This window comes from Bos javanicus, chromosome 20, assembly GCF_032452875.1.
Source record: "Bos javanicus breed banteng chromosome 20, ARS-OSU_banteng_1.0, whole genome shotgun sequence".
Classification (NCBI taxonomy): domain Eukaryota; kingdom Metazoa; phylum Chordata; class Mammalia; order Artiodactyla; family Bovidae; genus Bos; species Bos javanicus.
This window is the reverse complement of record NC_083887.1, coordinates 340626-359813: the sequence shown is the minus strand read 5'-3', so window position 1 is coordinate 359813 and position 19188 is coordinate 340626. Positions and strand designations below refer to the sequence as shown.

General features: G+C 46.3%; 1 protein-coding gene across 3 annotated transcripts in view; it reads left to right on the top strand.

Annotated features, from left to right (window-relative positions):
* SLIT3 (slit guidance ligand 3) overlaps nucleotides 1–6580 on the top strand; it is a 764694-nt gene extending 758114 nt beyond the window's left edge. For all 3 annotated transcript variants that reach the window (XM_061393171.1, XM_061393168.1, XM_061393169.1), the window contains exon 36: nucleotides 1958–6580. In XM_061393171.1, the coding sequence (XP_061249155.1) occupies nucleotides 1958–2193 (236 nt within the window). In that variant the 3' untranslated portion in view covers nucleotides 2194–6580. The remainder of the gene's footprint in view (nucleotides 1–1957) is intronic.
* Nucleotides 6581–19188: the final 12608 nt, after the last annotated feature.

Below are 19188 nucleotides of genomic sequence, written 5' to 3'. Positions count from 1 at the left end.
TTGGTCTGATCCCATTTTGAAAACATTAAATTACTTACCTCCCTTAGTGGCCCCTTTAGTGCGTTAATCAAAAAAGCAAAGTTGAAATTATGTTACAGTTGAAATGGTTCTGTCTCCTCTTGGAGGTTTTTCTCTGGCACGGAACCTGAGTCTTTGTTTCCCTCCCTGTCACCAGAATCCCAGGCGGGTCACCCCCCACTAGAGGACTCTTTCACATTTTATACCTTGTTAAAATACCATTCTTAACTAACTTTGTTAAATAATGTATTTTGAAATAATTTCAGATCTACCAGAAAAGTTGCCAGAACAATACAAACAGCACCCCTGTTCCCTTCAACTCGACGGCCCAGTGTGTGGAGTTTGCGTTCCACCCCTCCCCACATCACACACACCTGTGATCATGAGTCTCTTTTCTATCCTTTTAACAATCTCATAATTTTGAAAAACTACATCAAGCTTAACAAAATTCACATGACATCACATTAACCACCTAAAGCTTTAAAATGCACTCACAATCCCTCTGATGCTCATAAGAGCCCATGAAGAGGCGGGAAGGACCAGGAAATGTGTCACTATTTTCCAGACAAGGAAACTGAGGGTCGGGATGGCAAGGGACTGGTCCAAGGCCGAGAGGCCGAAGACCCCGTGTGGCCAAGGTGCATTGCTCCATTTTTCACTGCCTTGCTCCACATGCCCTCCCAGTGGACTGAGGACAGCAGCAGGGTCAAGGTGAGAAGCTGGGTCAGGAAGCAGAGGATTAAGCAGATCCTCGGGGTTCCCGCCTCTCATTTCTACAACTTGTACAAAAGCTCACACACATACCCTCGGGCTCATTGACTCCTCTTCCTCTTTCACACCTCAACTCCAGCATCACTTCCCAGAAAGACAATATCTGGCCCCTAGGCTAGTCAGGCTCCTTTACTATGTATTTTGTGTAAACCTGTCCTGTTTCTTCAGCTCAGTTGATCATTACAAATATATGTATTTAAATGACTATATAGTGTCTAGACTCTGCACCAATGGAGACAGGCTACTGTGAATAGTGAGGACTGGGGCAAACTGGATATCTCCTGTCCTGTCTAAAGCTCTCAGCTTCAGCCCATCACTGCCATGCAGGGATGCAGGCTTGGCTTCCCAGACCCCTTGGTTTTCAAAGAAACCAGATATCCCAACGTTTAGATGAAATATTCAGGGGTTTTTTTATGTTGGCATTTAATTTGGTTGTTAAGCACCTATGGTACAATCAACATATGTGTGGGATGGGGTGTGAGATGGGGTTGAGCCCTCAGTCCACCAACTTGCCAACTTTGGTCTTTAAGTTCCCTGAAGGAAGGGACCAAGCCTGATCTTGTCACTTTTATATCCTCAGGGCTTAGTTTTACACTGGGCGCTAGTGGTAAAGAATCTGCCTGCCACTGCAGGAAGCGTCTGATCCCTAGGTCAGAAAGATCCCCTGGAGGAGGGTAGGGCAACCCACTCCATATTCCTGCCTGGAGAATCCTATGGACAGAAGAGCCTGGAAGGCTACAGTCCATGGAGTTACAAAGAGTTGGACACGACTGAGCAACTGAGCACGCACGCACACACACAGCCTGGCATAGAAAAGCCACTAAGCTTTCATGAAATAGACGGGTTAATGGAGAGGTTCCTAACCCCTGCGCCATGGACAGGATGGTTTGTGGCGTGTTAGGAACCAGGCACAGCAGGAGGTGAGCAGCGGGCAAAACTAAAACCATCTCCCTACCTACCCCATCCATAGAAAAATTGTCCTCCGTGAAACTGGTCCCTAGTGCCAAAAAGGTTGGGGACCTCTGGGATAACGGGTGGATAGATGGATGGAAGGAGGAGAGAATGTATAAGCACATATGGTCCTCAGACCACAAGTGTTGGAGCAGCCTACCCTGGCCCGCCCCCTGCACCACCAATGCCATGTCCTTGCCTCTTGTGCCCTCTGCAGAAACGCCTTGCCTCGGAGAGGTGGTCCGAGAGGTGATCCGCCGCCAGAAGGGTTATGCATCATGTGCCACGGCCTCCAAGATACCTGTCATGGAGTGTCGTGGGGGCTGCGGGCCCCAGTGCTGCCAGCCCACCCGCAGCAAGCGGCGGAAGTACGTCTTTCAGTGCACAGACGGCTCCTCGTTCGTGGAAGAGCTGGAGAGACACTTAGAGTGCGGCTGCCGCCCGTGTTCCTAAGGCCCCTGCACCCGCTCTGCCTCCTGGGCTCCGGCCGGGCTGATGGGGACGGCCACCGGTCTCCCGCCTGCGAGGCCTGGAGTGAAGAAGTGGGAACCGGAGAGGAAGCAAAAGAAGAAAAGAATATTAAGTATATTGTAAAATAAACAAAAAATAGAACTTATTTTTATTATGGAAAGTGACTATTTTCATCTTTTATTATATAAATATATCACACCGTCTGAGTATATGTACCATATAGTGAGTTATTTTTACCAGATTTTTTGTTCCATGTTGTGTAATTGTCATGTTTTTATAAACAGCTGTTAAAAGTTTTAAGGGAAAAAAGAACTAATAAAAATGTTTTAAAACAAAAGGATGAACACAAAGAAGTGACAGCCTGACTGAGGCAGAAGGAGGAGGCTTAAATGTTTAGGTAACACTACTGTGTGGGCAGAAAGGAGGACCTGCTTACGGAGCTCAGGAAACAGAATGAGAAGAGGAAGACAGTAAAGGAAGAGATTTTCCTCTGTTTCTTCTGACCTTTACTGACTTTTCTTCCTTCCCTGGAAGCACCCAGCTTTTCAGCCCTGGTGGTTGAGGCCCAGGGTGTGCACTTCTTCCAGGAAAAACCGCTGAGCCCTGGGTCCTGCAGGGTCAGAGCTCACAGCCCCGCCCCTTCCTGGCTGCCCTTGCCTCCATTCTGGGACTGTCTGAATCTGCCACAGGCTTAGTCTGAGCCTGTTTGGCCAAATCTGAAAATAGTGCCCCTTCTCCTGCCTGTCCCCATAAAGGCAGTCCCCCTGTGGCTCCCCCAGGGGCACGGTGCTCACCCGTCTCCTCGGGCCCTAGCCCTGGCCCTTCCTCTGGAAGTTCTGAGCCACTCTCCTCCCTCGGTCCACCTCATATTGGAAGGTAAAATCAGGAGAACAGGCAGCCAGGGCTCCTGGGAATGAGGAGGGTCAGGGGCCAAGCCTGCCCACAGCTCTGGAAAGTTCTGGAAGGCTCCTGCCGTGGGACAGATAGGCCTCTGAGACCTCATCCTCCAGGTCATTATCTTTATGACAAAGACGCCGTGCCCATCTGCAACACTTTTCCACGCATAGCCATAATGCACCCTACTCTGTCCACATATCCCCTGCCCCTGAGAACGTATTCCTGTTTCATAGATGAGGAAACTGAGGCCTCTTTTACCCCAGTAACTCACCTTATGCCTCATCTATGATAAGTGGAAGACCAAAGCCCAAACTCTAAACTCTGGGTTCCGTCTCCAGAGTAGCATAAATGCAGGAGGATCAGGCAGCTAAAGTTGTCAGGGAAGCCCTGCCAGGAAGGGGAAGTCAGTTTTTTCTGGTATTTTTCCTGTTCTCATTTTGCTTCCTTAATATCCAGAAAGACTAGACTGAGAGACTTAGGTATCAGGGAGCGTGAGCAAGGCCAGCCCACTCAGCGCAGACTGCTGAAGGAGACTTGTCCCTGCCCCATCCCTGTCCACCCCCTCCCACCCCCATCAGGCCAGACGGCCCAGGGGCCAGCCACTCACACCAGCCTCTGGGCCCACAACCATCGCTCCCTCCCCCAGGAGCCTCCCCTGCAGAAGCACCAGGGAAGAGAGAGCGGAGTGCAGTGGACCGTCAGCACTGAGCATCCCCAGAAGAGCCTCGAGGTTCTTGCAAGCCGAAGGCTCAAAGAGTCCAAGGGGAGAGAAAAGAAAGGAGGATGGAAGAAAAATAGGAGGAGGGAGGAGGAGTGGGAAGGAAGGGGGACTGAGGGAGAAAGAGAACAAAGAAGAGATGATGAAGAGGAGAGAGGGATAAGATGGGGCATTTTCTTTAAAATATGTATATATAATATACATCATGTTCCAGGTACTTCCTGTACCTTATGATGACTGTTTTACGTATTAATGGCTAGGTTGGCTTAGTGCTTCCTACATTATACATCAGGTACCACTCTAATTTATATATATTAACATATAATATACATTTAATTCTCTAAACAACTCTGTAGTAAAGACACTGCTAACCCATCTTACAGTTCAACAAATTGAATCATGGAAAAGTTAACTTGCACAAGAACAGATGCCTAGTAAATTACAGAGCCGGGATTTAGGCCCAGCCTGACTCCAGGACTTTCTCTTCATGGGAAGGAGACAGGTCCTGCTTCTAAGGATTCTACAGTTTGAGGCAGAAACAATCATGGAAATAGATAATTGCTTTAGTATATGGAAGTAGCTGTCCAGAGTAAGGAATTTCCAAATCTTGAGTCTTCAAGAATGAATAGGAGTTTGCCAGGACACAGGGGAGGGAGTTGAAATTTCCATGATTCTCTGTTAAAAAGCAGGGAAGTGTGAAAAGACCTGGCATGTTTGGGGGCAGTCAGAGATCTGGAGTGGCAGGAGTATGGCTGCATACTGGGGGCAGGGGTAAATGGGGAAGACAGGAAGGCAGGAGTTTGACCACAAAAAGCCACGTGTAGCAGGCTAGACCACAGGGCTCCAGCAGGTTTTTGAGCAGGGGAAGTAGAACAAGCTCTGTTTTAGGAAAAGAGCTGGTGGCAAAGTAGAGAAAGGTCTGGGAGAAGAAGACAGGGCTTTGCCACCCAAAATGGCCTTGGGGTTCCCCCCAGTTCCTGACTTTGGTTTACTGAGGCTAGACAACACTCATTTCCAAATGGGTCACAAAGTCCCTGTGGTGGTTCAGAAGCTCTGCCCTGGGAGGGGTCTCCCCAGTACCCCTCCCAACCCCACACACTCCCAGCCCTCCTCATGCATGCAGGTGGTCCTGAGCCTTATTCTGCCACCGACATTCCTACCCAGCTCTCCCCACCCAGCACAAAGCCCACCCAGCTCGCCATCTTGAGAGCCCCACCCAGAGTCCCTGACTTTCTCAGAGGACTCGCCAAGCTCACAGCTTTCCCTTCATCTGCCCTAAGCATTCTGAGGCCTTTCTCTGCCAGCCACCCCCTGGGACCAATACCTAATCAGTCACAGTCAGCCAAGACAGCCAAAAGGACAAGATTCTTTCAGGGCGGCTGCTGGGGTAGGGGGCGATTTTGAGCCTTCCCTCCTCAATTTTGGAAGCCCTGACTTTATGAAATGCCCAACTCAGTACCATTAAGAAAATTCTCCCCAAATGAAGTCTCTCTAACAAATGGAGGTTAAAACTCTCTTAGCGGAGCAGGCAAATTCTAGAAAGTCCCATGGGGCAGAAGCAGTTCAGTTAACCTGCACATTCAGTGGTTCAATGCTTGTGTGTAAGGATGCACACATGCGCAGAAGCAGCAGCTCAGGCTGTTTCCCCCCTGAGCAGGGCTCGGGGGAGTGGAAGGAAACGTCCCTTTTTAACTCAACCAAGGGACCCTAATGAGAGAATGTACTTAAAAGTTCTTTGTAAAGTATAAACTAAAGACTTTAAATGTAAGATGCTACTGTTATTATTACTGTTGTTGTTGCTATTAATGACATGCCAAAAGGCCCTTTAGACAAGATGGCTTTGCCTTTTCAATTTCATTGAAAAGAAACTGAGTCTGAAACTTCAGAAAGATGACAGAGAGGAGGAAAAGTGGGAAAGAGGCAAGGAAAGGGAGGGAGATCCCGGAGGGCCAGGGAAAGAGGCGAAAATCCCCAGGACAACCCTCAGGAACATAGAGGTGGCCAGAATGGGAACTGAGCCAACCTTGCCCTTCGCCAGATACAAAGCTATCAACAGACTAAAAACCCTTAGGCTGAGCAGCCAGCCACTGCCTTTGCTAGGAGAGAAGCCCCTGGCATAAGTGGATCTGCCCCCAAAAACAAAGGATCCCAGATATCAGAGTGGGAGGAACCCATAGGGGCCCTTGGTGGCTAGAACACCGATAATCAGAGCAATGGCACTTCTAGACCAGAGACCAAGGTCATCCAGGAAATCAACACCAGGGGCAGGTAGAGACTACCCAGGCTAAAGTTCTTCCTGCGACTCCCCAGGGGCATCCAGGCAGCGCAAAGCCTGAAACACTCTCCAATTAGTGGCCAGGAAAGTGTCTGCACTTTCCCTCACAGCCATCTCCCGGTGTCCTCAGGTGGTCCGCAAGCTGGGGCGTGGTCTGGTTTGGTAACGCTTAACCACACTTCCCAGTCTGGGTTAGACAGTGCCATAGGAAACACTTGGGGAAAGTTGACGAGAGATGCCAGCTAGCAGGGCCAGCAAAGACAGAATGGGGCATTTGGCAAAGCTTATTTCTCTAACCCAATAAGTTTCTAAAAATAAAACTTTCAAGGTTTTTTTTTTTAAAAAACAATGTAATAGGGCCACTTCACCAGTACGGGATAAATAATGTGCTTTTTTTTCAACAGACTGTCATATGCTGATATCATTAAAATAAATGGATAAGAGAGCCATCAGATGCTCTTGTGAATACCAGAAGCTTAGCCCTCCTCTGTGATGTGTGTTTTATTTTTACTCCTGACCTTCGCACTCCCTGGGGCAAAGATTACTGCATTCATGGTTGGGGCAAGTCTGGTGTGGAATAAGTGAAAAAAATTGGCTTCTTGCACCATGACGTGGGAAAAATGGATCCAGAGTTCCCCAGAGATACGGAAGAGAAAACCGAACACATGGCCACATGGCATAGGGTCTGCAGGGCGTGTGGTCACATACTGGATGTCAAGGGTCACAGAAGAGGAAGCCACTCCAGCACAGAGAACATGATATGAAGGAAGATTTCCTCCCGGGCACTCCAATTAATTAAATCCCCTCCTTTCATCATTTCTTCCATAAGCAGTTACTGAAGATCTGCTTTGTGCCAGGTTCTGATCTAGGCAGTAAGGACTACAAAGATGACCAAGACAAATTCCTTCCTCTCCTGGAGCTTAACTTTCAACTGAGTGTCAATCAACAATCAAAAAGGGACTTCCCTGGTGGTCCAGTGGCTAAGATGCTGAGCTCCCAACACATGGAGTCCAGGTTCAGTCCCTGGTCAGGGAACGAGATCCCACATCCCACAACTAAAAGTTTGCAAGCCACAACTAAAGATCAAAGATCCCACATGCTACAACTAAGACTCAGTGCAAACAAACAAGTAAATAAATAAACATATAAAACAAGAAATCAACCAAAGGAAACATCAGATAATATTTAAAAAGTAGAGATGGGCTGGCACATTAGCTGGTGGGTACTTTACACAGCGAATTTGAGGAAGGCCTCTCTGAAGAATGTGAACCCAGGGTGGGGTAAAGAAGAAATAGAAGAAGCCTAGCCCTGCAGCCCTCCCTACCTGTCTGCCCTCACACAGGTCTCATTTGAGGGAGGTGGATAGCCCAAGATCCTTAGGAGGCCAGAGCTGATGCCATGAGCAAGAGAGCACTAGGAGAGGACTAGTGAGTGAGGGGAGGGGGCAGACCCCACCCTCGGCTCCCAGCCAAGAGGCTTCCTTGGGGGCCCAGGGCCTCTCTGAATGAGAAATGCCAAGGGTCTGGAGGCCACCACTGGCTGGATGCAGGTCACCTTCACTTCCCTGGAAGATGGCTTTTATCTCCCCTGTGACAAACCCCACTGGGAAAAAGACTCTGGTGGGCAGCAGATTCACCAAGCGTCAGCAAATAACCCAGGCACTCTTTTGCCTGCTATTTCCTGAGCAAGATAGAGCTGCACAGGCCAGGTGCTCCGAGCCCCCATCAACACACCTTTGACGTGAGCGTCCCACCTCTCAGCATGAAAGAAAGAAATTGGGAGTGGGGGTGGGGGATGGGGAGGAGGTAGGTTTTGTGTGGCATGCACTGTCACATAGCCCAAAACACACAAATCATGTCACATAGCCTGACTCACACACACACTGTGTCACACAGCCTGGCACACACACACATAGTCACACAGCCTCACACACACACACACACACAGTCACACATCCTGGGCATCCCTGCCAGGAGGAGCTGCTGGTCAGGAGCCCACAGCCTCCATTTTCCATGCTTAAAACAAAGAGCCCTTCCTTCCAGGTTTGGAACTGATAGATCTATTTCCTCTCAAGTTCCCGTTTGTATCCATCCATTGCAGATCTTCTCAACTGGGAAGGACTCTGCCTGCACCCCCACCCCACCCCCGCCAGGAGACATTTGGAGATGTCTAGACACATTTAGTTTGTGTGACCAGGGCAGGGGGTGCCACTGGCACAGAGCGGGTGGAGGTCATAAATGCTGTTCAACATCCTAAAATGCACAGCACAGCCTCCACAATTGAGAATTATCCTGCCCAACATATCAGTAGTCCTAAGACTGAGAAACCCTGGCTTGGACTAATTGGATCCTTCACTGAACAGTTGGCTGGAATCATGGAGAAAGGAAGGATGTAGGAGTGCTAAATAGATACAAATAGTGGCCTCTTCAGGGGAGGATGGTCTCTCTGTCAGAACACATAGCAGGCTGATGATCATACTTGCATTTATAACGTCATTATTGATGGGGGATGGGGAATCCCAGCTGAGCTATCTCAAATCCTGAAAGGTGATGCTGTCAAAGTGCTGCACTCAATATGCCAGCAAATTTGGAAAACTCAGCAGTGGCCGAAGGACTGGAAAAGTTCAGTTTCATTCCAACCCCAAAGAAGGGCAATGCCAAAGAATGTTCAATCTACCACACAATTGCACTCATCTCCCATGCTAGTAAAGCATTGCTCAAAATTCTCCAAGCTAGGGTTCAACAGTACATGAACCAAGAACTTCCAGATGTTCAAGCTGGATTCAGAAAAGGTGTATTCTTTACCAACTGAGCTATGAGGGAAGCCCTTTGACTGTGTGGATCACAACAAACTATGGAAAATGAAAATTCTGAAAGAGATGGGAATACCAGACCACCTTACCTGCCTCCTGTGAAACCTGTATGCAGGTCAAGAAGCAACAGTTAAAACTGCATATGAAACAAGAAACTGGTTAAAAATTGGGAAAGGAGTACATCGAGGCTGTATACTGTCACCCTGCTTATCTAACTTTTATGTAGAATACACCATGCAAAACGCTGAGCTGGATGAAGTACAAGCTGGAATTAAGACTAACAGGAAGAAATAACAAACTCAGGCATGCAGATGACACCACCTTAATGGCAAAAAGCAAAGAGGAACTAGAGAGCCTCTAGATGAAAATGAAAAAGGAGGGGTGAAAAAGCTGGCTTAAAATGCAACATTTGAAGGTGGAAGAAGATGGTGGAGGAGTAAGACAGGGAGATTGTCAACCTCCCCACAAATACATCAAAACTCATCAAGATATGGAACAACTCCTTCAAAGCAACCTCTAGGCGACAGCAGAAGACCCCAGGCCTCCAGGAGGGCAGGCTAAGCTCCCTGGAATGAGGTTGGAGAGAGGATGGAGACACAAAAACGGAAGAGACTGAGAACTTCAGGATGGAGCCTGTGCCCCCAGGTGGTTGTGGGAGCTGCACAGAAGGAGGAGGCCCGGTGCACTGGGAGGCTCCCTCATAGGTGGGACTAAGTGGGGAGCTGCAGAATCTTAGCTGTTGTGGCAGAGCAGGGACCCAGAGGGCAGAAAACAGAGAAAGCTGCACTTCTCAACCTATAAGCAGCTCACAGACCATGACCCCAACCAGATGGCAGGCTTGGAGAACCCAGAAAAGCACACAGAAGCCCCACGGCGCGGAGAGAGGAGCGCACAAGCCCCGCAACACAGAGGACGAGCTCAGGGTGTTGAGGGAGACCCACACAAGTCTCCACGACACAGAGGGCAGGGCTGGGGAGCTGAGAAAAGATCCACACAAAGCCCCCACCTAGCAAGCTTCCGGAGAAGGCAATGGCACCCCACTCCAGTACTCTTGCCTGGAAAATCCCATGGATGGAGGAGGCTGGTAGGCTGCAGTCCATGGGGTCGCTAACAGTCGGACATGACTGGGTGACTTCACTTTCACTTTTCACTTTCATGCATTGGAGAAGGAAATGGCAACCCACTCCAGTGTTCTTGCCTGGAGAATCCCAGGGACGGCGGAGCCTGGTGGGCTGCCATCTATGGGGTCGCACAGAGTCGGACACGACTGAAGTGACTTAGCAGCAGCAGCAGCAGCAAGCTTCGGCCTGCAGTGCAGGACTCGACCAGGGGACAGAAGCACCAGCAAAGATCCCAGGGACAGGGGGCGGATGCAGTGAGGGTATGCTGAGAGGGCCGCCCCGACGCAGCTGCAAAAACAGACGTGCTCACCACTGCGGAGCCAGGAGGGCTGCCCATGGACATGCCGAACCCACAGACAGCCCAAACCTACTACTGGACACTGTGCTGCCCTTCAGAGATGAGATCCACTCCACCAACCAGAACACAGGCACAAGCTCCCCCAACCAGAAAAACACCACAGGACACTAATCCAAACCCGTCCCCAGGGCAGACTCCACAACCAAGGAGAATTATGATCGCGAGAACTTTCTTTTTTCTTCTCTTTTAAATCACACTGTTTACACCCCTTACATGTTTCTACCTTGGCATTAACCTTTTGCAGTGCTGTGGCATTTTCCTTTTATTAAGAATTTTTTCCTTTGTAATTTCTTTTATTTTGTTTTTGTTATGTTTGACTGCTTTTATAGTTCTTTACTGGCTGTAGCTATTCCTGAATATATATAAATCTTTTTTACATATATCTATTTATCTTTGCCTTTCTATTTTTCTTTTTTTCTCTCATTTTTTTTTTACCTTCTCTTCCACCCTTTCCTTTTCTCCCTCTTTTCTTTTTTTTTTTCTCCAGTTGGCACTCTGCTCAGTCTCTGTTTTCCATATTGAGCATTCGTTAGCTCTGCTTTTAATTGGTGGACATCAATTTTGATTTCCTTTGCTCACCAAATCAATCTCCTGTACTCTGTTCTTTAGAATACTTTGGTTATATCTGTGTGTGTGGAAGTGTGTGCATATGTCCCATTATTTCTATAATTACCTGTCTGATCTTGTATTTACCATCTATCTGGGTTCATCTTGTATTTCATGTCACATTTTGCTTTTTGTCTTGGTATGTTTGCTTTAACCCCCTTTGATGCCAAAACAAATGACTTATGGAGCCCCGATCTCCTGACCAAGGATCACACCTGAATCATTGATGTGGGAACATTAAGTCCAAGATCCCAGACTGCCAAATAACTCCTAACCCCAGGGGATATTGATTACTGAGAACTTTGACACTTGTACACAAAGCCTAGTATCACCCAGCTATTGACAGCATCCACTCCAGGACACTTTATCCAAACGACAAGCTAGACAAAAACACAAAAACAATCATCAACAGACAGGAGTCCCACAGACTCCAAAATATACAGCTTCACACAGCCCTGCCCATCAGATGAAAAAGAAAAAAAAACCTCATCTCCTCCTATTAGAATGCAGGCATAGCTCACCCTTTAACAAGAAGTCAACACAAACCAATGAACCAACCTTTCCCTCCAAGGGCAAAAAACCAAAAGGAAGAAGGAATACAACCCTAAAGGCTGGGAAAAGGAGACCTCAAACAGAGTAAGTTTGGGGGGAAAAAAATGAAAAGACAGAGAAATACAGCACAAATGAAAGAACAAGGTAGAAACCAAGACCAAGTAAATGAAGAGGAAATAAGCAATCTACCTGAAAAAGAATTCAGAATAATGATAGTAAAGATGTTCAGAAGCCTTGAAAATAGAATGGAGAAAATGCAAGAAACAGAGTTAACACACTTACCAAGGACATAGAAGAAATAAAGACAAAGCAAACAGAGATGAGAGATGAATAACACAAACTCTGAAATTAAAAATACTCTGTGCTGTGCTGTTTAGTCACGTCTGACTCTCTGCAACCCCATGGACGGTAGCCTGCCAGGCTCTTCTGTCTATGGGGATTCTCCAGGCAAGAATGTTGGAGTGGGTTGCCATGCCCTCCTCCAGGGGATCTTCCCAACCCAGGGATCAAACTCAAGTCTCCCACATTGCAGGCAGATTCTTTACCATGTGAGCCACCAGGGAAGCTTTTTCTAGGCAGGCCGTTTTTAACAAGTTAGATGTTTTTAATTGCTTATGCAAAAAGAGCCAGTTTTGCAGTTTCAAAGGAAAAACAAATTTCATTTAACCAGTTTTCTGTGGAGTCTAAAGAATATCATGGCCATCCTATGTCAAAAACGTCATCTCACATCAAATCTCACCATAAACCCCACACCCCATGTGGTGATCCACAATCAGGAGGGAACTCACAACCCTGAGCTTCTCCATCAAAAGCAAAGGGCTTGAAGTCTACATCTGGCACTCCAGCTTTTAAGATCTGCCCCTGATGTACACGACCCCAAAACATCTAGCTTTGAAAAGCCAGTGAGGTTTGTGTCCTCAAGACCAATGAGGCTGTGGCAAAATGAGAAAGTCAGTGGTACAAAGGCCACGGGTACAAAGTGCTATCTTTCTGTGAAAGAGGCCTATTTGTTTATTTTTAAAAGTTGGGGATTTCCCTGGTGGTGTAATGGATAATAAATACCTGCCAGTGTAGGGGACATGTGTTTCATCCCTGGTCTGAGAAGATTCCACATGCCATGGTCAATGAAAGTCCAAGTGCCACAACTATTGAGCCCACATGCTGTAACCACTGAAGCCCATGCGCCTAGAGCCTGTGCCCTGAAACAAAAGAAGCCACCACAGTGAGAAGCCCATGAACCACAACAAAGAGCAGTCCCCACTCACCCTAACCAGAGGAAGCCCACACACAGCAATGAAGACCCAGCACACCCAAAAATAAAAAATTAATTTGAAAAAGAATTTTAATTACAAAAATAAAATTAAAAAGCTGCAGCCTGAGGGGAAAGCATCGAATTTAACACACATCTAGGGACCTACTAGAATAGTCTCCAAAAACAAAGCCATATTTGGATTTTCCCTCTTCCTCACTCCAGGTTGCCGGCATCTCCTGGAAAGGAGCTTGTGCACTCAACTGGCAGCCCGATTTTTGCTGCTGCCACCCAGGGAACACCCCTTGATGAGCTGGTTCTGGAGGCCAGCAGGGCTTGTGTTTGTGAGTCCCACAGGACTGAAACAGAGAGAGAGAGTTCTTCACCAGCCACACCCGAGACCAAAACACAAGGCAACAGATGGAGGTGCCCAGTTGTTCTGGGAAAAGCTCCTATGAGTTTATCTTTATAGCTGCAGACAGAGCGGCAGGCTTCTGATTGAACACACGTCTAAGGACCAACCACAATCCTATATAGAAGCCTCAGAGGGACAGGTGCTATCTTTGTGTTCTTCCTCTGTCATCCTCCCAGCATCTCCCAGAAAGGAGTTTGTCCATTCATCTAGTGTCCCAGTTCTAGGAGCTGCTGCCCAAGGGACATTCCTTAGTTTTTAAATTAGAGTAAGTCCCCTACATACAAACCAGTTCCATTCCAAGACTGTATTTGTAAGTTCAATTTGTTCATAAGTCCAACAAAGTTAGTCTAGGTACCCAACTAACACAATCAGCTATATAGCACTGTACTGTAACAGGTTTATAATACTTTTCACATAGATAATACATAACAAACAAACACAAAAATAAACATTTTTAATCTTATAGTACAGTACAGTAGTACAGTATAACAGCTGGCATACAGGGGCTGGCATTGAGTGAACAGGCAAGAAGAGTTACTGACCGGAAGAGGGAGAGGAGGTGGGAGACGGTAGAGCTGAAGGACTGTCAGAAATAGGAGATGGAGGGCAAAATGAAATTTCACTCACACCTGACGAAAGAATGCATGTTTGCATCAAGTTGATAACTTGAAGGTTTGTACACAGGGGACTTACTCTACCTAGGTCTGGTAGCCAGCCAGGGCTCACATTCATGGGTCCTACGGGATCATCACAAAAATAACAACAGTTCTTTTCTGGCTACCCTGACCCCAGGACACTGTGCAGAGCCAGCAGACTGAAACATAACTCTGGCATTTCTTTGGAAGAGGCCTATTGGCTTACATCCATAGTCAGAAACTGACGGGAGGCTTTTCTTTAAACAGGCATCAAGGACCTGACTACAGCCCTCTCCAAAGACCCAGGAGACCTGGCAGGTGCCATCTTCGTATTCTCCTTATGCTCCGCCCCAGATCATTGGTGACTCCAAGAAAGAAGTTAGCATATGCCCAGGACCCTGGTTTTTGGGGCTGCCACCAAGAGTAAATACCCCTTGACAGCCCAGCTCTGCTGGCAAATGGTGCTTGTGTGCATGGGTTAAACAAAACGGTAGCAAAGTAAGAAGCAGTTCTCAACTGGCCATCACTGCAGGGCTCAGTGCACAGGGATTGGACAGAAATGTCAGTCTTCCAGTCTTCCCTGAAAAAGGTATATGAGCATACTTAAAAAGCTGTTGCCTGAAGATGCGGCTTCCAATCAGCCTGAATCCAGATGCTAACTACAATCCTCCCCTTTGTGACACTGACGCTCTGAACTACTGGAAGCCACAAAAATATATAGTCCTGTCTTGCACGGTTGTTGTAGGGAATAGATGAGATAATGTAAGCAAAGCACCTTTCATAAACTAGCATTAAATGATGGTAGTCTACTGTATGTTAGGTGTATAGCTAACACCACCTTCAGTTTTATTTATGGTTTAACTGATCCTCAGTGTGAAAAAGAATCACCACATATCTTATCAGCAGCTTATACACTGAATCAACTGGGTCAATCAGATCTTCACAGCAATGAATCTTAGAAGTGGAAAATCAGGAATCCACAGACTGAGAATGGCCTATAGACATGCTTTGTTTGGTTTGTCTACTTTTTTTTCTTAATTGAAACAACATTTAAAATTTGGAGAAACCAGACTTCCCTGGTGGTGCAGTAGATAGGAATCTGCCTGTTGATGCAAGGGACGCAGGTTCAATTCCACATGCTGAGGAGCATCTAAGCCCACGGGCCACAACTCTTGATGCTGTTCACCTAGAGCCTGTGCTCCACGAGAGAAGCCACTGCAGTGAGAAGCCCATGGACCACAACAGAGTAGCCTTCACTCACTGAAACTAGAGAGAGCCCACCTGCAGCAAAGAAGACCCAGAACAACCAAAAATAAATAAGATAAGTTACTTTTTAAAAAAGAATGCCTGAAGGGTGCCCACTCTCGATACTATATAATTCAACATAGTTTTGGAAGTCCTAGCTATAGCAATCAGAGAAGAAAAAGAAATAAAAGAAATGCAGGTTGGAAAAGAAGTAAAACTCTCACTGTTTGTAGATGACATGATACTACACATAGAAAACCCTAAAGATACTATCAGAAACAACTAGAGCTCATCAGTAAATTTATAAATTTAGTAAAGTTGCAGAATACAAAATCCATACACAGAAATCATTTGCATTCCTATACACTAACAACAAAGAATTAGAAAGAGACATTAAGGAATTAATGCCATTTACCACTGCAACAAAAAGAACAAAATACTTAGGAATGAACCTACCTAAGGAGACAACAGAGGTATATGCAGAAAGCTATAAGACATTGATGAGAGAAATCAAAGACAACAAACAGAGAGATATTTCATGTCCTTGGGTTAGATGAATCAATACTGTGAAAATGACTATACTGCCAAATACAATCTACAGATTCAGTGCTATCCCTATCAAATTATCAATGGCATTTTTCACAGAACTAGAACAAAAAAAAAATTCACACTTAGTATGAAAACACAAAAGACCCCAAAGAGCCCAAGCAAACTTGAGAAAGAAGAATGGAGCTCAAGAAATCAACCTTCCTGACTTCAGACTACACCTCAATGCTACAGTCATCAAGATAGTATAGTATTGGCACAAAAAAAGAAATATAAGCCAATGAAGCAAGATAGAAAGTCCAGAGATTAACCCACAAACCTATGGTTACCTTACCTTTGACAAAGGAGGCAAGTATATCCATGGGACAAAGATAGTCTCTTCAGTAAGTGATGCTGGGGAAACTGGGCAGCTACATATAAAAGAATGAAATGACAATGCTTCCTAAAACCATACACAAAGATAAACTCAAAATGGATTAAAGACCTAAATGTAAGATCAGAAACCATAAACTCTTAGAGGAAAACATAGGCAGAACACTCTCTGACATAAATCACAGAAAGATCTATGATCCACCTCCAAGAGTAATGGAAATAAAAACAAAAATAAACAAGTTGGACCTAATTAAACTTAAAGGCATTTGCACAGCAAAGGAAACTATAAACAAGGTAAAAAGACAGCTCTCAGAATGGAAGACAATGCTGCTACTGCTGCTGCTGCTAAGTCGCTTCAGTCGTGTCCGACTCTGTGCGACCCCATAGACGGCAGCCCACTAGACTTCCCTGCCCCTGGGATTCTCCAGGCAAGAACACTGGAGTGGGTTGCCATTTCCTTCTCCAATGAATGCAAGTGGAAAGTGAAAAGTGAAAGTGAAGTTGCTCAGTTGTGCCAGACTCTTAGCGATCCCATGGACGGCAGCCTACCAGGCTCCTCTGTCCATGGATTTTCCAGGCAAGAGTACTGGAGTGGGGTGCCATTGCCTTCTCCAGAAGACAATAAGAGCAAATAAAACAATTGACAAAGGATTAATTTCCAAAATATACAAGCAGCTTTAGCAACTCAAAGCCAGAAAAACAAACAACCTAATAAAAAGTGGGCAAAGGCCTTAAACATTTCTCCAAAGAAGACATACATATAGATGGCTAGTAAACACATGAAAAAATGCTCAACATCACTCATTATTAGAGAAATGCAAAAGAAAACTACAATGAGATTATCACCTCACCCTGGTCAGAATGGCCATCATTAAAAAATATATAAACAATAAATGCTGGAGAGGGTGTGGAGAAAAGGGAACCCTCTTACACTGTTGGTGGGAATGTAAACTAATATAGCCACTAGAGAAGACAGTACAGAGAGTCCTTAAAAAACTAGGAATAAAACTACCATGTGGCCCAACAATCCCACCACTGGGCACATATCCTGAGAAAACCAAAACTGAAAAAGTCACATGTACTCCAATGTTCATTGCAGCACAGTTTACAATAGCTAGGACATGGAAGTAACCTAGATGTCCATCGACAGATGAATGGATAAAGAAGCTGTAGTATATATATATACAATGAAATGTTACTCAGCCATGGAAAGGAACATGAATGAGTCAGTGCTAATGAGAAAGATGAACCCAGAGCCTATTATACAGAGTGAAGTAAGTCAGAAAGACAAATATCATACATTAACACATATATATGGAATCAAGAAAGACGGTACTGATGAGCTAATTTGCAGGGCAGCAATGCAGACGCAGACATAGAGAACAGACTTATGGACACAGGGAGGGTGGTAGGAAGGAGAGGGTGGGACTAATGGAGAGAGTAGCATGGAAACATATACACTAATATAAATAAAATAGATAGCCAATGGGACTGAATGACTCAGGGCTCTGTGACAACCTGGAGGGATGAGATGGGGTGGGAGGTGGGAGGGAGGCACTCGAGGGAGGGGACATATGTATACCTATGACTGATCCATGTTAATGTATGGCAGAAAACAACACAATTTTTAATTATCCTTCCATTAAAAATAAAGAAAAATATTTTAAAAGAATGTCTAATTATGAGCTTATTAAAATAACATGGTTATAAAAAATTACCAAAAAAAAGAATGTCTGTTTAAAAAGAAAATTGGAGAAACCACTTTTTGAAAACGTAGTCAGAGATCAGCTAAGATGGCAAAGTATGACGACCCTGACTGAGCTTGCTTCCTCTCATGGGCACACCAAAATCACAAGTATTTGCAGAACCTACCAAAAAAGAACTTCTACAACTAGAGACATAAAGAAAGAACCACAATGAGACAGGTAGGAGGGAGGGGCTCACAATACAATGAAGTCCCATACCCCCTGGGTGGTATGGGTGGGTGGCCCAAAAACTGGAGAATAATTATATTAGACAGGTTCCCCCACAGCAGTGAATTCTGAGACCCATGTCAGGCTCCTGAGCCTGGGGGTCTTGAGCCAGGAAGACAAGCCAACAAAGCAACTGACTTTGATGGAGAGCAAAGCTTTGGGAGTCCCAAAAGGACAGCGGGAAATAGACTTCACTCTTAAAGGATGCACAAAAATCTCACACACACAAGACCTAGGGCAAAAGCAATAATTTGATAGGAGACAGCCATCTGCTGGTCTTGTAGAGTCCCCAGAGAGGCAGCAAGTGGCTGTGGCTCGCCCTGGGGACAGACACTGGTGGCAGCCATACTTTGGAGCGCCTTCTATCTCATGGACCCTGGTATGTGTGGGCAACATTGTGGAATCCTCACTCTAGCTCTTTAGTGCCAAGACCTAGCCCCACACAACAGTGTGTAGGTGCCAGTGCTGGGATATCTCAGGCCAAATAACTAATTATTTATATCCCCACCCATCAGCAACAGGATGCCTAAAGACTTTCTGAATGCACAGCCCTATTCACTAGAGGGCCAAGACCCAACTCAACTCACCAATGGGCAGGTTTCAGCCTGCATTAGCCTCTAGACCAGCCTCACCCACCGGGGGAGGCACCAGGTGCAAGGAAAGCACAACCCCACAGCCTGGAGACCAGGTTACCATAGCAGGCCAGACCCTTCCCTGGGACCAGCTGGGCCTCATCCCTGCCCACTGACAGGTCAACATATGCTTCAGAACATCCTAGACATGCCAAAACCACCTAAATCGGAACACCCACACCAGCAATCTGACACTGGGTCCTGGGATCACTGGGCCCCAAAGTCAGACTCCAGGACACAGCTCTGCCTGTCAACAGTCTAGCACAAACCCTAGGACTGGGTGGGCAACAGCCCTCGAGCCTTCTGGACATTGACTCCACCCACCAGGGAGCCAGCACTAGCCCCTGGGCCCTGGGTTTCTGCAGTCAACTGCCAGGTGATCATGTACTACTAACCAGCAGCCACTGCAGAAGGCAGGGCCTGGCGTCCAAGCAGGCTGGGGGCCAGCAAAGCCTATCACATCATCCACATAGTCAGCCTGACACTAGAGAAGGACCCATGCAGACTTTATGGGGGAACATCTGTAGCATACAGCTTTGGTGATTAGGGGGCAGTGCAATGCTGGGATGCA